Source organism: Muntiacus reevesi, chromosome X (genome assembly GCF_963930625.1).
Source record: "Muntiacus reevesi chromosome X, mMunRee1.1, whole genome shotgun sequence".
Taxonomy (NCBI): Eukaryota; Metazoa; Chordata; class Mammalia; order Artiodactyla; family Cervidae; genus Muntiacus; species Muntiacus reevesi.
In genome coordinates, this window is record NC_089271.1 from 6,163,227 (window position 1) to 6,185,939 (window position 22,713).

Sequence of the window (22,713 nt, forward strand, 5' to 3'; positions counted from 1 at the left end):
CACTGCAATATTCTTGCCTGGAGAATCCCACGGACAGAGGAGTCTGACGGGCTACAGCCCATGGGGTCGAAAAGATTCGGACACGACAGAGTGACTAAACAATAGCAACGAGGTCCTGGCGGGACGTGGCAACCTTGGTCGCTTGCTGAGTAAATTCAGAGCTGCCTAGTATCTGAAATAGCTGGCCTTCCGTTGCCATCTTCTTAGAGCTGCCGGTGGTACCGAGGTTAATGATGTCCCTTGACGCTATCTATCTTGTCCATCTCGCATACACTGTTTCAAGCTGGCTTCATAGTACAGTTGCCCCTTGAGAACTGTGGGCTTCCAGGACCCCCGTGGGTATCAAAGTCTGCGGACACTCAAGTCTCATACACAGCGGCAGAGTACAGCTGGCTGGCTGTCTCTGCAGGGTCCTCATCCCCAGATTCACCCAACTGCAGCTGGCAGAAACAGGGCACACACCCAGTGCCGACTACATTTATGTACATAGATGTGTGTGTGTGTTTGTGTGTATTTCACACGGGCAATGAAGCCACATGATATATATGTTTATGTGCATTTCACACGGGCAGTGAAGAAGCATGATATATACGTTTATGTGTATTTCACACGGGCAGTGAAGAAGCATGATATACATGTCTATGTGTATTTCACACGGGCAGTGAAGAAGCATGATATATGTGTGTGTGTGTCTGTGTATGTGTATTTCACACAGGCAGTGAAGAAGCATGATATATATGTTTATGTGTATTTCACACGGGCAGTGAAGAAGCATGATATATATGTTTATGTGTATTTCACACAGGCAGTGAAGAAGCATGATATATGTGTGTGTGTGTCTGTGTGTGTCTATTTCACACAGGCAGTGAAGAAGCATGATGTCTGAGTTTTTTCCGCCTGCATGTGTGTGTGTGTATTTCCCAGAGGCAGTGAAGAAGCAAGATATATATATATTTATGTGTGTGTGTGTGTGCGCACACATGTGTATATTCACAGGGTCCTCATTCCCAGATTCAACCAACTGCAGATGGCAGAAACAGCACACACATAGTGACAACTATACATATGTGTGTGTGTGTTTGTGTGTATATTTCACACAGGCAGTGAAGAAGTATGATACACACGCGTGTTCATGTGTGTATTCCACACAGTGAGGAAGCATTATGTGTGTGTGTGCACATGTGTGTGTGTGTTTCACACAACCAGTGAAAAAGCATGGTATATGTGTGTGTGTGTGCATGTGTGTGCATTTCACACAGGCAGTGAAGAAGTATGATGTGCGTGTATTTCACACAGGCAGTGAAGAAGTATGATGTGCGTGTATTTCACACAGGCAGTGAAGAAGTATGATACACATGCGTGTTCATGTATGTATTTCACACAGTGAGGAAGCATTATGTGTGTGTGTGCACATGTGTGTGTGTTTCACATAGGCAGTGAAGAAGCATGGTGTATACGTGTGTGTGTGCATGTGTGTGTATTTCACACAGGCAGTGAAGAAGTATGATGTGCGTGTATTTCACACAGGCAGTGAAGAAGCATGATATATGTTTATGTGTATTTCACACGGGCAGTGAAGAAGCATGGTATATGTGTGTGTGTGTGTATTTCACACAGGCAGTGAAGAAGCATGATGTATACGTTTATGTGTATTTCACACAGGCAGTGAAGAAGCATGATATATATGTTTATGTGTATTTCACACAGGCAGTGAAGAAGCATGATATATATGTTTATGTGTATTTCACACGGGCAGTGAAGAAGCATGATATATATGTTAATGTGTATTTCACACGGGCAGTGAAGAAGCATGATATATACGTTTATGTGTATTTCACACGGGCAGTGAAGAAGCATGATATATACATTTATGTGTATTTCACACGGGCAGTGAAGAAGCATGATATATATGTTTATGTGTATTTCACACAGGCAGTGAAGAAGCATGATATATGTGTGTGTGTGTCTGTGTGTGTGTATTTCACACAGGCAGTGAAGAAGCATGATGTCTGAGTTTTTTCCGCCTGCATGTGTGTGTGTGTATTTCCCAAAGGCAGTGAAGAAGCAAGATATATATATATTTATGTGTGTGTGTGTGTGTGCGCACGCACACATGTGTATATTCACAGGGTCCTCATTCCCAGATTCAACCAACTGCAGATGGCAGAAACAGCACACACATAGTGACAACTATACATATGTGTGTGTGTGTTTGTGTGTATATTTCACACAGGCAGTGAAGAAGTATGATACACATGCATGTTCATGTATGTATTTCACACAGTGAGGAAGCACTATGTGTGTGTGTGCACATGTGTGTGTGTTTCACATAGGCAGTGAAGAAGCATGGTGTATATGTGTGTTTGTGCATGTGTGTGTATTTCACACAGGCAGTGAAGAAGTATGATGTGCGTGTATTTCACACAGGCAGTGAAGAAGTATGATACACATGCGTGTTCATGTATGTATTTCACACAGTGAGGAAGCATTATGTGTGTGTGTGCACATGTGTGTGTGTTTCACATAGGCAGTGAAGAAGCATGGTGTATATGTGTGTTTGTGCATGTGTGTGTATTTCACACAGGCAGTGAAGAAGTATGATGTGCGTATATTTCACACAGGCAGTGAAGAAGTATGATACACATGCATGTTCATGTGTGTATTTCACACAGTGAGGAAGCATTATGTGTGTGTGTGCACATGTGTGTGTGTTTCACATAGGCAGTGAGGAAGCACGGTGTATATGTGTGTGTGTGCATGTGTGTGTATTTCACACAGGCAGTGAAGAAGTATGATGTGTGTGTATTTCACACAGGCAGTGAAGAAGTATGATGTGCGTGTATTTCACACAGGCAGTGAAGAAGTATGATACACATGCATGTTCATGTATGTATTTCACACAGTGAGGAAGCACTATGTGTGTGTGTGCACATGTGTGTGTGTGTTTCACATAGGCAGTGAAGAAGTATGATGTGCGTGTATTTCACACAGGCAGTGAAGAAGTATGATGTGTGTGTATTTCACACAGGCAGTGAAGAAGTATGATGTGCGTGTATTTCACACAGGCAGTGAAGAAGTATGATGTGCGTGTATTTCACACGGGCAGTGAAGAAGTACGATGTGTGTGTATTTCACACAGGCAGTGAAGAAGTATGATGTGCGTGTATTTCACACAGGCAGTGAAGAAGTATGATACACATGCATGTTCATGTATGTATTTCACACAGTGAGGAAGCACTATGTGTGTGTGTGTGTGTGCACCCGTGTGTGTTTCACACAGGCAGTGAAGAAGCATGGCATATATGTGTGTTTGTGCATGTGTGTGTATTTCACACAGGCAGTGAAGAAGTAGGATGTGTGTGTATTTCACACAGGCAGTGAAGAAGTATGATATGCTTATGTATTAGGATCAAGATTTTAATCTTTTCACTGAAATCATCAGGAGAGAAAAACTAAAACAAATAACAGAAAATGTCCTGACTCTCTGAGTGCTTCCTGATCTAGAATGATTATTATTTTTAACTTGTGTTAACTGTTTTTTTTTTTTTTTGAAAGGGGAGAGTGGGTTACAAAAGAGAAACAGACTCACAGACTTAGACACCAAACTGATGGTTACCAAAGAGGAAAAGGGCGGGGGGATTATCTCCCCACTTAGGATTTTGGGACTAACATGTATACACTACTCTATATAAAACAGGTAACTAACAAGGATGTACTGCACAGCACAGGGAATTCTACTCAGCACTCCGTAATGACCCACACGGGGAAAGAATCGGAAAAAGAGTGGATACATGTACATGCATGATCCATTCACTATGCTATGCAGCAGAAACTAATGCACCAACGTAAGTCAACTATGTGAAAGTCGCTCAGTTGTGTCTGACTCTTTGCGACCCCATGGACTCTACAGTCCATGGAATTCTCCAGGTCAGAATCCTGGAGTGGGTAGCCTTGCCCTTCTCCAGGGGAATCTTCCCAACCCAGGGATCGAACCCAGGTTTCCCACATTGCAGGAAGATTCTTTACCAGCTGAGCCAAGCAGACTTCAAGTCAAGCAATATACTGAGCTGAGTCACGTATACTTCAATCTAAAATAAACATTAAATAAATAAAGGGGATAGTGGGGAAAAGTCTGAACTGAGAGTTGTGAAAGCTGGGTCGTATTTTTATTTCTACGGTCTATTATCTGTACATGATTGAATGAACGATTCCTATAGGAATCAAGCCTTCAAGAGGAAGGGGCTGAATCAGAAGAGGTACCTGAAGGGAGGTGTCTGAGGCCGGGGTTTCCTGGAGGCGGAGGCTGAAAGGGGTGTCTCTGTGAACGTGATGGATGGGGGAAGCTCTCAGCGGAAGCGGAGGGGACAGAGGTGATGGCAGGCATGCCATCTCGGGGAGAGCCCTGAGAGGCTTGGCCCCATGCAAGTGCGGAGCATAAACTGAACCAGAGCTGATCCCAGCGAAAGGGCTGGCCTCCCAGATCCCCCCGAGGTGAGCCAATGACCATGATTTGCCCTCATCAGGGAAGGAGGATGCGCTACCCTGCTGGCAAGACGGTGCCCAGGGGCCAAAGGTCAGTCTCCTAGGGGAGCAGCTGTAAGCTATTAGCAGCTGATCCAGGGGTCCGGGTAGAGGGGCGGCGGACTGGGGGCCAGAAGGCCACCAACAGCATCTCCTGAGATGGGATAGGCGGCTACGCCCCACATCCATTGCTTCACGGAAGCCAAAGGAAATTACACATTCTCCTTAGATGGATGGTGCAAAAATAACTACAAGGTCGACAATATCCGTTCTATCAGTCTACTTCAGTAATGCTGGACACCTCACGCTGATGTGAAGTTTGAAGGACTTATGGATATCTTTGATTAATGGGAAGAGCAAAAACTAGGTCACACTTAATAAATGCCATATGTTGACAGACAACCAGACTTTCAGAACATGGAATCCAGGGTGAGTGCAAAAGAAATGTGGAAAGGCGGTTGACTTCAGTACTCTCAATCGGGGCTTGGCGCTCAAACAGTGTACCAACAGGGCTCGGAGTTACGGAATAATTTGACAAAGCATCCCAACAGTTCAGTTCAGTTCAGGCGCTCAGTCGTGTCTGACTCTTTGTGACCCTCCATGGACTGCAGCACACCAGACCTCCCTGTCCATCACCAACTCCCAAAGTTTACGCAAACTCATGTCCATTGAGTCAGTGACGCCATCGAACCATCTCATCCTCTGTCAACCCCTTCTCCTCCTGCCCTCAATATTTCCCAGCATCAGGGTCTTTTCAAGTGAGTCAGCTCTTCACATCAGGTGGCCAAAGGATTGGAGTTTCAGCTACAACATCAGTCCTTCCAATGAACACCCAGGACTGACTTCCTTTAAGATGAACTGGTTGGATCTCCTTGCCGTCTAAGGGACTCTCAAGAATCTTCTCCAACACCACAGTTCAAAAGCATCAATTCTTCGGCACTCAGCTTTCTTTATAGTCCAACTCTCACATCCATACATGACTACTGGAATAACCATAGCCTTGACTAGACGGACTGGCATATGCTATTTCCCTCAGTACTACTGTTCAGATACAAAACATCTGTCAATAATACGGAAATGCTTCACTGATCATCTTCCCAAGCCCAACCCTCAAAATTGTTTAAGAGTCAGATTTCCGGAAAGCAATAACAAGTCACACATAGGGACTTCTCCATTTCTGAGTTAAATCAAGCAGTGCCCACTGATAGTGTTTCTTTACCCAGCCTGAAAGTTGTATGCCCATTCACTGGAACACACCAAGAGAGGTTATACAATGAAATCTGATGAATCTATTTTAAAAATATATATACATATATATAATAACCTAATTTTTTTAGAGCGGGAACGACTGGACCAACAACATTAGGTTTAACTTTTAATCTCTAAATGTATATACATGTATGTTTTCTATTAACATGAATGAGTGAGTGAAAGTCACTCAGTCGTGTCCAACTCTTTGCGACCCCATGGACTGTACAGTCCATGGAATTCCCCAGGACAGAATACTAGAGTGGGTGGCTGTTCCCTTCTCCAGGGGATCCTCCCAACCCAGGAATCAAACCCAGGTCTCCCACACTGCAGGTGAATTTTTTACCAGCTAAACCACCAGGGATAATATACTGAAATGTATATAGATACATACTACATGCAATATATAAAGTATATAAATATATTTCTCCTCTAATGGTATACTGCACAAAGAAATCAATAAGTGCACAGGTATTTTCCAATATAGTTTTATAATGTTCTGTAATAGACACAACAAGATAGACTTTTAAATCATGTTCGCTGAGGGATGGGATGGGGAGATAGGTGGGAGGGGGGTTCAGGGTGAGGAACACACGTAAACCTATGGCTGATTCATGTCAATGTATGGCAAAAACCACTACAATATGGTAAAAAGTAATTAGCCTCCAATTAAAATAAATTTTAAAAAAATCATGTTCAATGAGAAACACTTTATTAGAAGCAAGAGAATTTGCCATGCATAACCTAATGTTTGGGCTTCCCCAGTGGTAAACAGTCGGCCTGCTAATGCAGGAGACCCAAGAGACACAGGTTCGGTCCCTGGGTCGGGGAGGAGGAAACTGCAACCCACTCCAGTATTCTTGCCTGGGAAATCCCATGGACAGAAAAGCCCAATGGGCTACAGTCCATGGAGCTGCAAAACTGAGCGACTGAGCATCCACGCAACCTAATGTTTCGTTTGGGTCAAAGTCAGAAATTCTTGGAGACACAGTCAGAGATCCAGCGACCCAGACCAGGAAATATGAAGGTGAAACTTGAGGATGGCCTTTCTTCCCAGAGACTTTCTAGCATGTCACTTCGATCTCACTGCAGGCCCAGCAGACACACTAAGACTTGAGGATATTCAACAACAAGATCGGTGCTTCAAAACTCTGCCAGCCTGGGGCTGATCTGTGGCTGTCGAAGGCTTCTGATATGCTAATTATTTGCTTACTTCTTCTGAGAGCAAAGGCTAGTCCTCTATGCAGAATGAGTTAATCACCAGTTCCATTCTCTCTTCTGCCAAAACAAACAGCTTCCAATTACTGTGAGAAGAAAGCCTCTGATCTCTAATCAGTTACCTAAACCAGGCTCTCAGTGGTACTTGGAAGAGTGAATAATGTCCCATTAAGCAAGAATCTCTTTGCACTAATAAAATCCTAGAGCCCTAGGACCAGGGCCGCCAGCAACCTGCTACTTATCTTCCAAGACTCCATCCACTTCCCCCATCAGGTCCCGAGATCTGGCCAAGAAATAGACTCGCTCAGACTCTTTTATTCCACTCAGTCTACTTTTTCCTCAAGCCCTAGTCTACTGCACCTCCGTTGAGGATACCCAGGCATAGGAAGAGCAGGTTGCAGGTCTATTAATATTCAGTGACAGAACTCTTCTCTGCGAGGCTCTGAGGCTCAGCTCCATCACAGCCATGATGCGCAGAACCTGGGGAGACAGGCAGGGGGGCCACCAGGAATGTCCCAAGACAAGCAAGGAAGTCACTGTGCAGGCAAATGAGATTCACCCAAAAAGACACAGAGCTTCTTTCAGGCTTAGTGTCCCTTTTCTTTAATCTTCTAGTGAAGGACGCTCCAATGCTTAGGCCACCTGATGGGAAGAGCTGACTCACTGGAAAAGACCCTGATGCTGGGAAAGATTAAGGGCAGGAGGAGAAGGGGACGACAGAGGATGAGATGGTTGGATGGCATCACCGACTCGACGGACATGAGTTTGAGTAAACTCCGGGAGTTGGTGATGGACAGGGAGGCCTGGCGTGCTGCAGTCCATGGGATCTCAAAGAATCGGACATGACTGAGCAACTGAACAGAAGAGAGAAAATAAGTGCAGGGCCAGATTACTCCCAAATGAACATGTCAGTTATCAGATCTCTGAACACTAAGGACAGCCTATGAATAATCCCCAGGACAAGCGGGTGTAACCGCTGCCAGGGGTTGAACAATCCAAACCAGGACCGGCCCCAGGGACACAGATCCGTGCACGTGGTTGAAGCTCAGAAAGAACCTTGCAGCTTGGGGGTGACCACGCCAAGACCACAATGATGGAATTCTCATTCCATCTCGTTTCTGATCTCGTTTCTGAGTTTGCATTCTGCAATGTGGAAAAGCACTTTCTGGAGATCTCTGCAGGCGTGATGCCTCTCACCTCCCTCTCCTCTCCAGCGAAGGTTCTGAGCTGCCTAACTTCCCTGGGGCCCCCTGGAGCCCCCGTCCTCCTCAACCTCTTCCTGCCTGACCCCCACCCTCAAAGTACTGTCGCACTCTGCCCCCTGCAGCAACCTGAGAGTGGGCACAAGGAACGCTGGGGGGCACGTGCATGTTTAGTGGCAGCCGTGCCCATCCCACGCTGGGAGCTGCAAGCTGTGTTTGTGGACAACCAGCCAGAGGCCACAACGCCACAGGAATGAGCCTGTCGTCCATTCCTGGTGCAGGCACCTAACTGCCTCTGGTAAGGGGGTCTGAGCAGCCTTGGGAGGTTGGGCTGTCCATTCATTATAGGTTGAGCAGGAGGAAGCAGTGACCCCTGGCTCAACTTCCTGACGTCGCTCAGTCATGTGCGACCCTTTGCAATCCCATGGACTGTAGCTTACCAGGTTCCTCTGTCCATGGGATTCTCCAGGCAAGAGTACTGGAGTGGGTTGCCATTTCCTTCTCCAGGGCAACCTCCCGGCCCGGGGATCGAACCTGGGTCTCCCACATGGCAGGCAAGACAGTTCACCTGCTGAGTCAGCAGGAAAGCCCAACTTACTGAAAGTGAAAGTCGCTCAGTCGTGTCTGACTCTTTGCGACCCCATGGTCTATACAGTCTATGGAATTCTCTAGGCCAGAATCCTGGAGTGGGTAGCCTTTCCCTTCTCCAGGGGATCTTCCCAACCCAGGGATCTAATTGGAGTCTCCCGCGTTGCAGGTGGATTCTTTACCAGCTGAGCCACAAGGGAAGCCCAAGGATACTGGAGGGGGTAGCCCATCCCTTCTCCAGGGGATTTTCCCGACCCAGGAATGGAACCGGGGTCTCCCACATTGCAGGCAGATTCTTTACCAACTGAGCTATCATCTAGCTAACCCAAGGCCCAACGCGTTGGCCCAGCAGCTGGCAGGAAAGGACACCAGGTGTACGCCATGCCTGAGCAAGTGTGCGTGCTCATCAGATCCTGGGTATCCAAGATGGTCAACACACATCCCGCGAGATTCCCTTGTGGGGCACCCATTGAGTACACCCCCACACAGGGCTCTTTGGGAGGTGGGCTTCCCTGGTGACTGAGATGGTAAAGAATCTGCCTGCAATGTGAGAGACCCGGATTTGATCCCTGGGTCCGGAAGACCTCCTGGAGAAGGGAAGGGCAACCCACTCCAGTATTCTTCCCTGGAGAACCCCAAGGACAGAGGAGCCTGGCGGGGCTACAGTCCATGAGGTCGCAAAGAGTCAGACACGACTGAGCGACTAACACTACCTCTGCCTCCTTTCCACTTTTATGAGTCTGGCCCCAGCTTGGTCCTCGAGGGATGAGCCAGGAAATCCAAGTTGTGTACTGCTGGAAATTCCAAGTGAAACCTCTGGTGTCTGGGTGTAACACAGGCACTGCACAAGAGAAAGATGAACAGTGAAATTCACACGAATGACTTCATCTTTAAATTATTCTTTACCGAGAACAGCGCTGGAGAGCAAATTTAAAACACGGAGAAGCCAAGAGAGAAGGGTCACAGGAGAAAGAACAGGTTTGATAGTTTAGTTCCTTCCACAACACTTCTTACTCTTTAATAACGGACAGCACGCTTCTATGTGGCCCTGGGGCCAGAAAAAGAGGCAGCCGGTTTTGAAGTAAATTAACCCACCGACCTTGGAAGAAAAGCTATGACCAACTTAGATAGCATATTAAAGAGCAGAGACATTACTTTGCCAACAAAGGTCCATCTAGTCAAGGCTATAGGTTTTCCAGTAGTCACATATGGATGTGAGAATTGGACGACAGAGAAAGCTGAGCACTGAAGAATCGATGCTTTGGAGCTGTGGTGTTGAACAAGACTCTTGAGAGTTCCTTGGACTGAAAGGAGACCCAACCAGTCCATCCTAAAGGAAATCAGCTCTGAATATTCACTGGAAGGACTGATGCTGAAGCTGAAGCTCCAATCCATTGGCCACCTGATGCAAAGAACTGACTCATTTGTAAAGACCCTGATGCTGGGAAAGATTGAAGGCAGGAGGAGAAGGGGACGACAGAAGATGAGATGGTTGGATGACATCACCGACTCGATGGACATGAGTTTGAGCAAGCTCTGGGAGTTGGTGATGGACAGGGAAGCCTGGTGTGCTGCAGTCCATGGGGTCACAAAGAGTCGGACACGACTGAGCAACTGAACCAAACTGAACTGAAGGCTCAAGACTGCTCCGGCCTCAAGGGTGCGGGTGAACCTTCCTCAAGCCTTACAAGCCGGCCAGGAACCACGCAAGAGAAACTGGGAACCACTATCTGCACCAGAGACAGCCTTCCGCTCCGGTTTATTTGCACAAGTGTGTGGGTGGCTGGGGTATCCCTGATAGAAGGCACTATTCCAAGCCCTTTCTTCAGCCCAGCCTTTCCCACCAGTTGACAAATCCCACCTGCAGTTGCCCCCTGCCTGATATCTCAGCATCCTTCCAATTATTTAAAGAGGGGAGGGACGGGGAAGCTTGAGGTTTTATAAGGAGCGTGCGCCTCTGTCTTTTCAAACCTTAAGAAAGCTTAATCCCTGCAATTTAGATAAATCAGATAGGCATTACCAGGTTAGGGTTAAACCTACTTTGCAATTGATTGCAGAAACAGCAGTTATTAAGCCCTAACTGAGTAATTTGCAGCTTAGTTCACCCCCCACCCTCCAGCTAATTAAAATGTAATCAGGATTGTCTGGCAATGTGTATTCTGTCAGCAGTTTTTTCTTCCGAAGAGAAATCATGCCAAGAGATCACAAGAAAAGCTTTTCACGGGAATTGGCTTGATCTGCACTGTTTCTTTCGGGGCTGAAACTGTAAAACAAATAAATTACAGCGACTGACAGTTCAATTTAAAGAAGGAAGGAAGGGAAGAAGAAAAAGAAAAGATAGTCTTTCTCCCTGGGAACAGGATGCTGCTTTATGTTGTTGTTTGAACAATAGGGTGGCATTGCCTCAGAAGAGCGACCGCAGGGCAGGGCGTGGGGGCAAGGAACCAGGTGGCTGGGAGGGACCCTCTCCAGGGTGTCCGCGGAATTTCAGCGCATGAGACCACACCCCCCGGTCCCTTCCCTGAAGACCGAGGGGGATCGCAGACTTCTCTGAAACCTACGGATGCCCCTTCCCTGCGAACACGCAGGACCGCGCGTACTCGGGCGCGTGGAGACTTGGCCAGCGGGTTCACTCTCTGCACATCCCAACTTTTAGCTCTCCGTGGGCCATTCCGGGCAAGATTTCATTAGCTCTCTCACGCCAGAATGAACGGGGCTTAAAGGCTTCGGAGACTCGTCCCAAACTCCACGGTCACTACGATGGCCCCCATCGCAGTTTAGTGCCCGGGAACCCTTGGAAGGCCCCTCTGACCCCGCGCAAGCGCGAGAGGCGCCTCGTTTATTTCAGAGGGGCTCGGCTGAGAAACCCACCGAGGAGCCGCGCGGCCCCTTTCTGGGAGCCGCAGTTTTCCCTGCGGCCAGAAGTTGGGATCTTCTAACAGGTGAACGACTACAAGGCTAGAGAGGAGACGGCGAGGCCGAGAAGCGAGCACACGAGAGGAATTGGGTTATACGCGTGAATGATTGCAGAGTGCGCGCGCTCCGATCAGCTGGGGACCGCGGCTGCCAGGCGCGCCTGGGGCCCGGCTCGGGAGCGGTTCCCGCGTGCCCCGAGCGGTTCTCGGCACCCAGGGTCCCTGAGTCACTCCCCGCTGTGACTCCCCTCCAGCCACCCACCCAAGTATCCCAGCCATCTACTGGCATCAAGCGGCCTGTCCCCTGACCCTTCTACACACGCAAACGCGCCCCTCTACCCCCAAGCCGCCAGAAGCTACAAGGGTTGGAAGAGATGCCGGCCCCGGGAGTCCTCTCGGAACATCCGAACTCGGCGCCTCCAAGTCCCTTATCCGTTGCCATCTCTTCCCTTAGTCTCCACGCCATTCGCTGGCGACACCTAGAAGCTCTGGGGCTCCGAATTGGGGTGGCACAGTCACCTGCGGTAACCACCACCACCCCCCAACACAAACTCGGTGGAAGACCAAGTGACCCCTGGCTGAGGCGCCAAGGGTGGACCGCGAGCTCCCGGCCCGCCGAGTGCGAAAGCAAAGCTCAACACAGACAAAAAAAGTGTCGGCCGGCAGGACACCTGCGGCGCCGGGACTGGTCGCGCGGGGTCCCCGGGCGCAGCGGAGCGCGGGCCTCGCTCGCTCTGCCCGCGCGGCGCCGAGGGCCCGGAGCGCCCGGGGACTTTGAGGGGAGACTGGCCACCGGCCCGCAGTCCCGCGGCGGAGGTCCCGGGGCAACTCACAAGCCCACAGCCCACCCCACTCCATCCTTGGAAGCCACAAAACCACTCTGCCTTCCCAAAGGAAACCGCCTTTTGGTTTTCCCCAGGGAACAAGGGAGTTGGGTCGGGAGCCGGCGGGGGGCTGCAAAGCCGGGATCGCCCACCCACCCCCTCCCGCTCCCCAACGAAGGTACGACCCACCCCGCGCGTAAAGCCAGACCCCGGCCGGCTGCCGCTGAGCGTGAAGTTTGAGCGGCGAGGCTGGAGGGCGCGCGCCCCGCAGCGCCAGGGGAGGACCCGGGCGCGCGGCGGTGCGTACCTGGAATTGCTGGAAGAAGGCGGAGATGCGCGTGATCTGCAGGCTGAGGCACCTGGAGGCGCAGCGGGCGCGCTGGACGCTCCCGGCCGCCAGCGACTCGTCCAAGCGCCGGGCAGCGGCCGCGCCGGAGCCGGCCGCCAGGCAGCCTCCGGAGGCCGCCAGCCAGAGGCAGAGGGTCAGGGCCGCGCCGGGCGCCCCGGCCGCCATGGCTGCGGGTCGCAGGGCGCGCGGGCGCCGGGCGCTGGCCGAGGCTCCCAGCTCCGCACCGCCGCCGGGGATCGCGCGGCCGCAGCAACTCCGCTGGCAAAGTTCAACCAGGCCACTCCCGCCCCGCGCCCTCCCCCGGCCCCGCCTCCGCGGGGGCGGGGCGAGGCTGACAGGCGGCCGCGCCATTGGCTGCGAGGAAAGTGAGTGGCGGAGGTGGGCGGGGCGGGCGGAGGGCCGGGGGCAGGTCCCAGGGAGCCAGACGCGCGACCGCCTGCGGAGCGCCCGCCGTGCGCCCCTCTCCTGGGGGCCCGCTCCCCCGCACTCCGCCCTCGCTCCCTCCTGCCCCCCAGCACCCCCTCGCCAATCGGGCATCAACAGCAGGCCCCGGGTCTGGGTGTCAAGTGCTGGCCTGGGCATCAGGGCCTGGGACCCCACCTGGACGTGAGAGCAGGTTAAGGATGGACGGAAGCGCCCCCCGAACTTGTGGGTTTCCAGCCCCGCTTCCGACTCCGGTGGTCCCAGGCCCTACTCATATGCTTTGGCGTATTTGGATTTTCCCTCTTCCAAGGAGCGGAAGGGAGCGAATGGACAGAACTGCGCTGGGTGCAAGGGAGACAGAGGCCATGCAGACGTTTGACCCGCCTCCCCCCTGATGCCCCCATCCTCCACACCCCCCTGCCCCGTTCCTTCTTTCCTCATCCTTTGCCCTCTTCCTTCCTGCCTGCTTCCTTTCCTTTCTTCTCCCCTCTCTTCTTCAGCTCCGTCCATTGAGACCTTCCACTAGTCCTTTCCTTCCCTCTTAATGAGCATCCATCACCTGGAAATTGATCTGGGCAGGTCGCAAGGAACGTTTTTGGAGGAGAAGGGGAGGACTGAGCAGGAGATGGCTGGATGGCATCACCAACTCCATGGACGTGAGTTTCAGCCAGCTCTGGGAGATGGTGATGGGCAGGGAGGCCTGGCGGTCTGCCGTCAAGAGTGGGACACGACCGAGCGGCTGAAATGATGACATGGTCACACACACCTCGTCCCCGCAGGTGTCTCTTCCAGTAAGGCCTTACCTGGCCAGCACGACGGACCTATTCAAGACAGCAATCTTTCCTGCACCCTGCTCCTCTTTGCCCCCAAGTCTTTTTATTTGGCCCTGTGAGCAGCAAGACGGCCACCCTGTCACCTCCTGTAATCTGGTCTGGAGAATCCCCAGGGACAGAGGAGCCTGGTGGGGTACAGTCCGTGGGGTCGCAAAGAGTCGGACGCGACTGAGAGATCAGGCACAGCACACCACACCTCTTGTGATCTTTCCCCACGTTCTTTCACCACCCACGCTCTCTGTCCAGAGGTGGACACACTGCATCGTCTGAACTATACCCCCTCCCTCTGACAAAGCTCTGTACTTCCCGGAGCTCCACGGGGAAGGGACAGTGCTCCAGCCCTCTGCAGGTAGGAGACCCCACAGACAGCTGAGGTCTGGGGAAGGCTGAGTTCCACACCTGGGACATCTATGTAGCATGATTGAGTCCAGAGGATGCAAGGGCACTAGCTGGGAGGCGGGATAATGGGACTCACACTCCTGTGCACTGACGTGAGCTGGTCCTTAAGCAGGACTTCACGCACCCATTCTAAAGGGGGACCTTAGTTAGCACGCCACCAAACACAGGCTGTCCCGTCTAGATGCATGCAACCTGCTCAAAGACACAGCAAGAAGCCAGAGCCCACAGCTTGCTCAAATTTCCAGTTCTCTCCTCCTAAAATTCCCCACGGTTTCCACCCTGACACTCTGAGATCTTCCTGCGAAATGATAGTGACCATGACAACCATCTGCCGTGATTCTTTCATACCCATTTTTTCTTTCACATCATCTTGTGTATATATTTCTTCATATCATTCAAATCAGCAAGGCCAAGAAAATTAAATGTTTAGCGTGTTTCCCCCAGTGGGTTTCAGAAATCGAAGTTTCTTTGTGCAAAAGGCTCTGTAGGCAGAACTGGTTTCATGGCTTGTGTGACATTAGAAGGATCCACACTTCATTGAATGTTCATCTGTTGCAATCTTGATTTTAATTTTCAACGTGGCTCTCTGAATTTTCATTTTGCCCAAAGCCCCACAAATGACACAGCCAACCTCATCGGTAGCTTTTAACATGACAGTTCTAAATGTGAGCTGGAACCATAAAAACTTTAGACGTGAGCTCACGTGAACGCATAAGTTTGTTGAAAAGATGTTAAGAACTGTGGATGGAAATCTTTTTAAAGTATGTTAAACATGCTTCCTAAAGGTCATCAACCCTGAATATTCATTGGAAGGACTGATGCTGAAGCTGAAGCTCCAATACTTTGGCCACCTGATGCAAAGAGCTGACTTGTAAGAGACCCCAATGTTGGGAAAGATTGAAGGCAGGAGGAGAAGGGGACAACAGAGGATGAGATGATTTGGTGGCATTGCTGACTCAGTGGGCATGAATTTGAGCAAACACCTGGAGATAGTGAAGGACAGGGAAGCCTGGTGTGCTGCAGTCCATGGGTTGCAAAGCCTGGGACGTGACTTACCGACTAAACAACAGCAAACACACTTAAATATTGAGTAAGAGCAAAGAAGAGCATCTTCTTGGAGACCCCAAGCAAGAAGGTGTGTTGAGCCTTAAGTAGATGAATGGAGGACAAACATGATGAACACAGGACCTGTCTTCTGAATGCTATCACTTTCATCTGGGAATTACTAAAAACATTTCCAAAAGCTGTAGCAGATCCTTCTATGGAGTTTGCATTTTAAAGTTAAGTGAAGACCTGGTCTCAATGAAGCCAAGGATATCGTGCATGCCTATATTTTCTTACGGTATGTTTGATTTATAACTTTGCATGTTATATCATTAAATTTATATTCCAGAAAGTGAAGTGACAAGGACAAGCATACTGAGTTTTTAAGTGTTCAAAGGGATCACTGTATTTTTTTTAACAAAGCAATATGTTTGCTGCTTATACATATGACATAGCATATTCATTTCCATGAATAAATGCATTTTATGATAAACTACAAAAGAACATCTAGTGAGTGGCACAGGAAGCTTAGATTTAAACATACATGATCTGCTTTCTTATGCATATGTTACAATAGTATTGTGGTTATATAGCTTTCTTCTTTTAGAAGTATCACAGACATGCTCTATGATTATGCTAGTCTTTTTCATGTTCTTCATTTTAATTGCAGTTGAAAGTCACTTTGAAAAGAAAGCATTTTGGTAAGGTCAGTGTAATGCTCAAAATCTAGTATTTTGCTCTGTTCACATATGTCCAATCTATTATGCAGCTAACCTTTTGAGTTGGCATCTGCGTGCATGTGAAGTCACTTCAATCATTGTCTGACTCTTTGCGACTCCAGGCTCCTCTGTCCATGGGATTCTCCAGGCAAGAATGCTGGAGTGGGTTGCCATGCCCTCCTCCAGGGGATCTTCCCAATCCAGGGCTTGAACCGTCATCTCTTACGTCTCCTGCATTGGCAGGCAGGTTCTTTACCACTAGCGCCACCTATGAAGCCAGAAATTCTCTAACTGTTGACATGACTGGTTAAGCCACACCCTACGTTAGTCAAGACCAAGTACCCGGGAGAGGAACCTGAAGTATGTCCGGAAGGAATGATGACTGATAAATGACTGAGTGGGAATTGTCCAGGGGCATTAGTAAAAAAGCGCTTAGTATGTCTTTCCTCAAAGCCAAGGTGGACCTGATCATCAGAATTTGTCTGCAGAAGAAATGAACCTTGTAATGACTTCAGTGGGACTTGGACAAAACACCCAATCTATGAAAGAGAATCTAGGAAAAAACCCGTGGTTAACTCCTTGATGAACTCCATGAAAAAAGAGCAGAATACACGGCCTGTCTCAGGTTACTGATGAAACAGAAAACAAGGCCCCATTCCCGGTTTCCAAAAAGTTAGCGATGCTTTTCCTTGCAACTGATTTAGGTTATCCATTTCTTCTCCTCTCTTTTACCTGTTTGTTTTTTTTTTTTTAATCCTTAATCAGAGAGGTTTACTAAAGGTGTACTCCAGGACTCCCATCCAGAGATTCTGGGTCAGCCTGTGTGAGATAAAGCCGCCGTGGACTCTCAGCTTTGAAATACCACCTCCTGAAGCTGCAACAAGTGAGTCAAGGACATGTTTGGGAGAAAATTGAGGTGGAAAACATGCACCCCATTTAAAATGGAGCAGAAGCTTTGATTGCAAGAGTATGCGTTTGTTTCTTCATTTTAAGGACTTTTTTTCGGTATGTGTGCTGACGTGCCTGTCGACTTCTTAATAATCACACTGATATATTTTCCCCAGAAATGTTTAGCCAAGACCCTCTTAGACTCATTTTGGTGGGGGGTGGGAGGGGGGCAGCAGCTTGTCTTTTTAAAGGCTTTTCAGTGGCATTCGAGAAGGATAAACTGTGTAGGAGACAGTCACACTTTTTCTGACGTTCCCCTACTGGAAAAGCAAATCGAGAATCCGCTCTAAAACTGGAGAAGACCAGTGCTTTAATTTGATGGCATTTGTGAGCTGTCGTGAGTGTGGTCCATGGTCATCGGTTATGGGTCATAGGGGACGGTGAAATGCGGGCAAGGAACTCACATATGGTGCCCAGTTTCCGTCTTAATTGGGGCTTTTCCTGGTGGCACAGATGGTAAGGAATCTGCCTGCAGTGCAGGAGACATGGGTTCGATCCCTGGGTCAGGATGATTCCCTGGAGGAGGAAATAGCCACCCCCCCACTCCAGTCTTCTTGCCTGGAGCATCCCCCGGACAGAGGAGCCTGGCGGGGCTGCCGTCCACGGGGGTCTCAGAGACTGAGGCCACTTTCCTTTTTCCTTCCAATGGTTTTCACTTGATGATGCAGTAACAAGCCTCTTCTCTCAGAAACGGCAGTCAACACCCAGAGAAATGAAGGCTGTGTTTTAAAAATTAGAAATTAGCATACAAGAAGAACCGGGAACCAGGAAGTGAGCTAGGCTAGAGCCTTGGCCCACTCTCACCTCGACGACTTCGTGCCGAGTTTTCAGGATTCGGCGGCCAGATGTCTTCTGAAGATCACTCTTCTTCAAGTATGCCTTCCTCCTCCCGGGCAGATTTCACTCTCTTGTGTTCAGCTTAACACTTCAAAACAAGAAGAACTGAGTGGATAAATCATCAAATCTGCATCCTTCGTAACATGATTTCAGGCAAGGATGGCGTGACCCCCCCATCTCTGGGGCTGTACCCATCCGCCCCTCCTGGCAGTTTTAACCACCGACAAATGAAACTTATAGCTTTCTGCCCTGGGGTCACTGAACATACACTCTGCTTTTTGGAGCAGGACAACCGTGTCCATCTGCTGCAATCTGCTTTCTTTTATCATCTTGCAGTGGAAACAGCCTACTTGGAAATAACTTTAGCTTCCTTTTTTTCCCTCTTCAGCAGGATTATAAAAATTCAGCTGCACTAGACACAGGTTTAAAGGCATTATTTTTAATCACTTTGATGTTTACTGAGATGTTACTGAAAAGCATCAGAAAGGTGTTTGCTATTACTCTTTGTGGGTGAAGGCATATTTTAAGGAAGATTTTTGCAAAACGTACAAAGAATTGTCAAATGTCAAGAATTCGTCTGCTTGCTTCGCTCCCTTCCCCCAAAGTCACCATCAATCCATCGATTAGTGTTAAATATGATACCTGTTTGGTAGTCACACTAAGACCCTGTTCTACGTTAAGTGATTGCTACTCTTTTATTCTGTCCCTGCCATAGTTACTAAAATTTAATTACTAAAAAGTAAAGTGTGTTGGAGTGTGTGTGCATTTTTACATTTCAAGGATCAGTTGTATAGTGATGAAGATGTTCGACTGTGAATATTTTTTCCCTCCCAGCCCCTCTGCCCCAGGAGATTTTAACTTTAGCTTATTTGAGGACTTCTGTTGATTTTAAGTGTCTCATTGAGCATAACAGCTTCTGGACCTTACAAGGAACACAGAGGTTTTTTTTTTAAAAAACCCAGTGGTTTCAAAGAATGTTCAGTGTCGGTCAAGTTGAACACTTGTCTCAGTGACCAGGGAAATTAACGGATTTTTCCCAAATTTTAATGCTGGCAACACTACAGTGAACAACCAGAAAGAGCCAGGGTCCTCATATCTGATTTTACATGTGAACCATAGATATTGAAAAACATACACATAGCCATAAAACACATGCTACGTAACAGCCGAATGAAAAAGACTGAAATATCAAAGGTAATTTTTGTACTTCAGGTTCTTGACCAAAATATTACTGGTTTGCTCCCAAACGTGCATTTTGAGAAGCATAAGCAAGTTAGTAGACATGGAAATTGTGCAGTTTTAACCAAAGTTACAGAATTTGGACTTTCCTTGTGGCTCAGCTGGTAAAGAATCCGCCTGCAATGCAGGAGGACATGGGTTCGATCCCTGGGTTGGGAAGAGATCCGCTGAAGAAGGGAAAGGCTACTCACTCCAGTATTCTGGCCTGGAGAATTCCATGGACTATATAGTCCACTGGGCCGCAAAGAGTTAGACATGACTGAGTAACTTGTTTTTTTTTTTTTTTTTTTTATGATATAACTTTTTCATTTCTCACTTCTGAAGGGCCTACTTTTCATGGGAAAGGAATAATGAATTTCTCAGTAAAATTCCTATTTAACACTTGGTAAAATGACACTCCTTTAGCTTTTTGAAATGAAGCTCAAATAAATAATCATACTTTTTATTCTGATTCTCACCCCGAGACATGAAAGAAATCAACACAGGTGCTCTTTAGAAATACTGAAGCTCTGTTCTGTTGACAGACTGAAGTGGGGCTGTTCTTTGATGCTGTTAAGCCCATGGAAATTTACATTGAGCCATGTAAATACCAGAGATTTGGATAGACCTTAATCTGAAAAAGAAAGGAACAAGGCAACTTTTAACAGGAAACAGCGCCACATGGCGGCCATCCGGATAAAACGCGGCAGCTTAGTTCAGTAGCTCAGTCATGTCTGACTCTTGCAGACCCCTCCATGGACTGCCCACCAGGCTTCCCCGCCCTGGCGACGGCAGTCAACTATCCCGTCTGATAACCTGGTTTGAAGACTGCATTGTCAACTACAAAGCATAAATCCAACTGGTCTAATCATGTACCCTCCTCGCCTAATACCAGCTAGACTCACTCCACTGCGGACTTAAGCAAGGGAACGGTTTCCCGCGTAACCACAGTCACGCTGAACTGAGTCAGGGAAATGTGCAAAGCTGTTTTCAGATTAATTTTAAGCATGTCTCTGCTCACTGTAAAACTAAACGACAAAGGCAGGACTGTGTGTGTGAATTGTATCCGAAGTACGTCCTGGTTCGGAATACCTCTGCAGCTCACGCATCACATGCTTGTTCAGATTGTGGATAAAATTCAAGGCCAGGGAAAACGAAAAGAGACAGGCTTTATCTTCGGTGTCAGCAAACGGAAAGAAGACCCAGACACTGCCTTTCGTCACTCCATGGCCACTGCACGCTTGATGAAGCAACAGTCAGAAGGTTAGAATAAACACATTTGAGGAACTCAGGGAAGCACCGTGATACCCTGGAGCCAAGGGAAAAGACCCATGAATGGAACTAAGGACTGAATTAATATTTTTCTCTTCTGAATCCACAAGTGTCAGTAACTCCGTTGTGTCTGACTTTTTGCACCCCCGTGGACTGCAACGAGATCCAGCCAGTCCACCCTAAAGGAAATCAGTCCTGAATGTTCATTGGAAGGACTGATGTTGAAGCTGAAACTCCAATCCTTTGGCCACCTGATGCAAAGAACTGACTCACTTGAAAAGACCCTGATTCTGGGAAAGATTGAAGGCAGGAGGAGAACGGGATGACAGAGGATGAGATGGCTAGATGGCATCACCGACTCGATGAACACGAGTCTGAGTAAACTCTGGGAGATGGTGATGGACAGGGAGGCCTGGTGTGCTGCGGTCCATGGGGTCACAAAGAGTTAGACACGACTGAGCGACTGAATTGAACTGAACTAATGGACTGTAGCCCACCAGGCCCCTGTGTCCACGGGATTCTCCAGGCAAGAATACTAAAGGAGCGGGTTATTTCCTCCTCCAGGGGAACGTGTCAACCCAGGCATCGAACCCAGGTCAGCTGCATTGCAGGCATATTCTGAGCTACCGGGGAAGCACTCTGAATCCACAAGGGCTTAAAAAAAAAAAAAAAAAAAAAAAGCACACCCTGGGACCAAAACAAAACAAAAATGTTTTGGTGTACGTCCAGAATTCTCTATCGTGGCTAACTGGAGCCAGCTGGAGAATGCTCTGATCCACTCCGGGTGCTTCCAGGAGTCAGAAATCAAAGGTCATTCCCTCTCCGCCTCTGTCCATCTGGTAGCCTCTGGACCACGTGTACCGCCTTCTCACACAAAAGGCTGACTTTGAATTCCAGGCGAGGAATGCTAAGCCCTCTTCGCTTGTTATCTGAGTAAGCTGTGCTTCTCCGGGACACGGGCTGTCGAGAGCGGGCTCTCAAAGCTGGTAAACGGGGTTCCCCTCGTGTGTAAGTGGGATTCCTAGCGGGGCCGTGTTCCCTGCGGTCCTTCTGGCTGTTGAATCTGACGTAGAGCGAGTCCTTGTTGACAATGCAACAACTTCTCAGCTCAAGAGGAACTTAAGGGAAGGCTCAGACAGGAACTCCATACATCCCTTTCTCTTCTCCTGCAAATACTTAGTAGCTACCATTCTGGATGATTCTACAGACACCAGTCATCCTAGAGATGTTTATTTTCAGCATCTTGGTATTCGTCCCGCTCTTTCCATGTGAGACTAGGAAATGTTCAATTCAGAGCAGTGTTGCGGGTGGACCTGTTCCTGGGTCACTGATCCAGAATAAGCCAGTTAAGACGAGATTGGGATGTTAACAGCCAGCTGACTCTGTCATATTAGCGGGATCTTACTAAGTGAATTGCAGTTTCCTGGCTTTACTACGGACAATGAAAGTGATCTAAGCCCCTTTCTGTTTTTTAGAGAATTAGGTGCACATGCTCAATGTCAATTTAATGCCAAATCTACACAGAGGCTTTTCCCTGCCAAAGTAATTAACTAAAATCACACCTGCATCGACAAAAATTTTAACGTCATGACTTCACAATCGCCTTTTCCGATACCAAGGGATTATGAGAAATGACGTAGCGTGAAGACTCAAAGGGGTGAAAAGTATCAGTTCGAAATATACCTGGGGTTGAAATCGCAGCAGGAGCAAAATGTGCTCTCCACACAAATTCCTTCACTTCTCTTCACGTCTGTGTCTCTGCCTTGTTAAACAGAGCTCATAAAAGAAACTGCCTCCCAGGGCTATTCTCAGGTAATGGTCAAGAATCCGCCTGCAGTGAAGGAGACCTGGGTTCGATCCCTGGGTTGGGAATATCCCCTGGAGAAGGAAGTGGCGACCCACTCCAGTATTCTTGCCTGCAGAATCCCCTTGGACACAGGAGGGCTATAGTCCATGGGGTCACAAAGAGTCAACTAACACTTTCACACTTCTACTTAAATACTTGTAAAAGATTAGGTACAGACCTTCAGTTAATAATAAGTGCCCAAACTAGTCAAGGTAAATATAGCATTCACAGCATTAACCAATGGATTTATAACATACATTTTGGTTTTAACCATTCTTTCAGTGCCTAGAGAATCCCACAGATAGAGGA

The 22,713-nt window shown here is 48.3% G+C and overlaps 1 protein-coding gene across 1 annotated transcript in view; it reads right to left on the reverse strand.

Annotated features, from left to right (window-relative positions):
- The window catches only part of ANOS1 (anosmin 1), a 198,481-nt gene extending 185,380 nt beyond the window's left edge, over window positions 1–13,101 (reverse strand). Inside the window, exon 1 of the mRNA XM_065916567.1 lies at window positions 12,824–13,101. Within this exon, the coding sequence (XP_065772639.1) occupies window positions 12,824–13,030 (207 nt within the window). The 5' untranslated portion in view covers window positions 13,031–13,101. The remainder of the gene's footprint in view (window positions 1–12,823) is intronic.
- Between the last annotated feature and the right edge of the window lie 9,612 nt (window positions 13,102–22,713).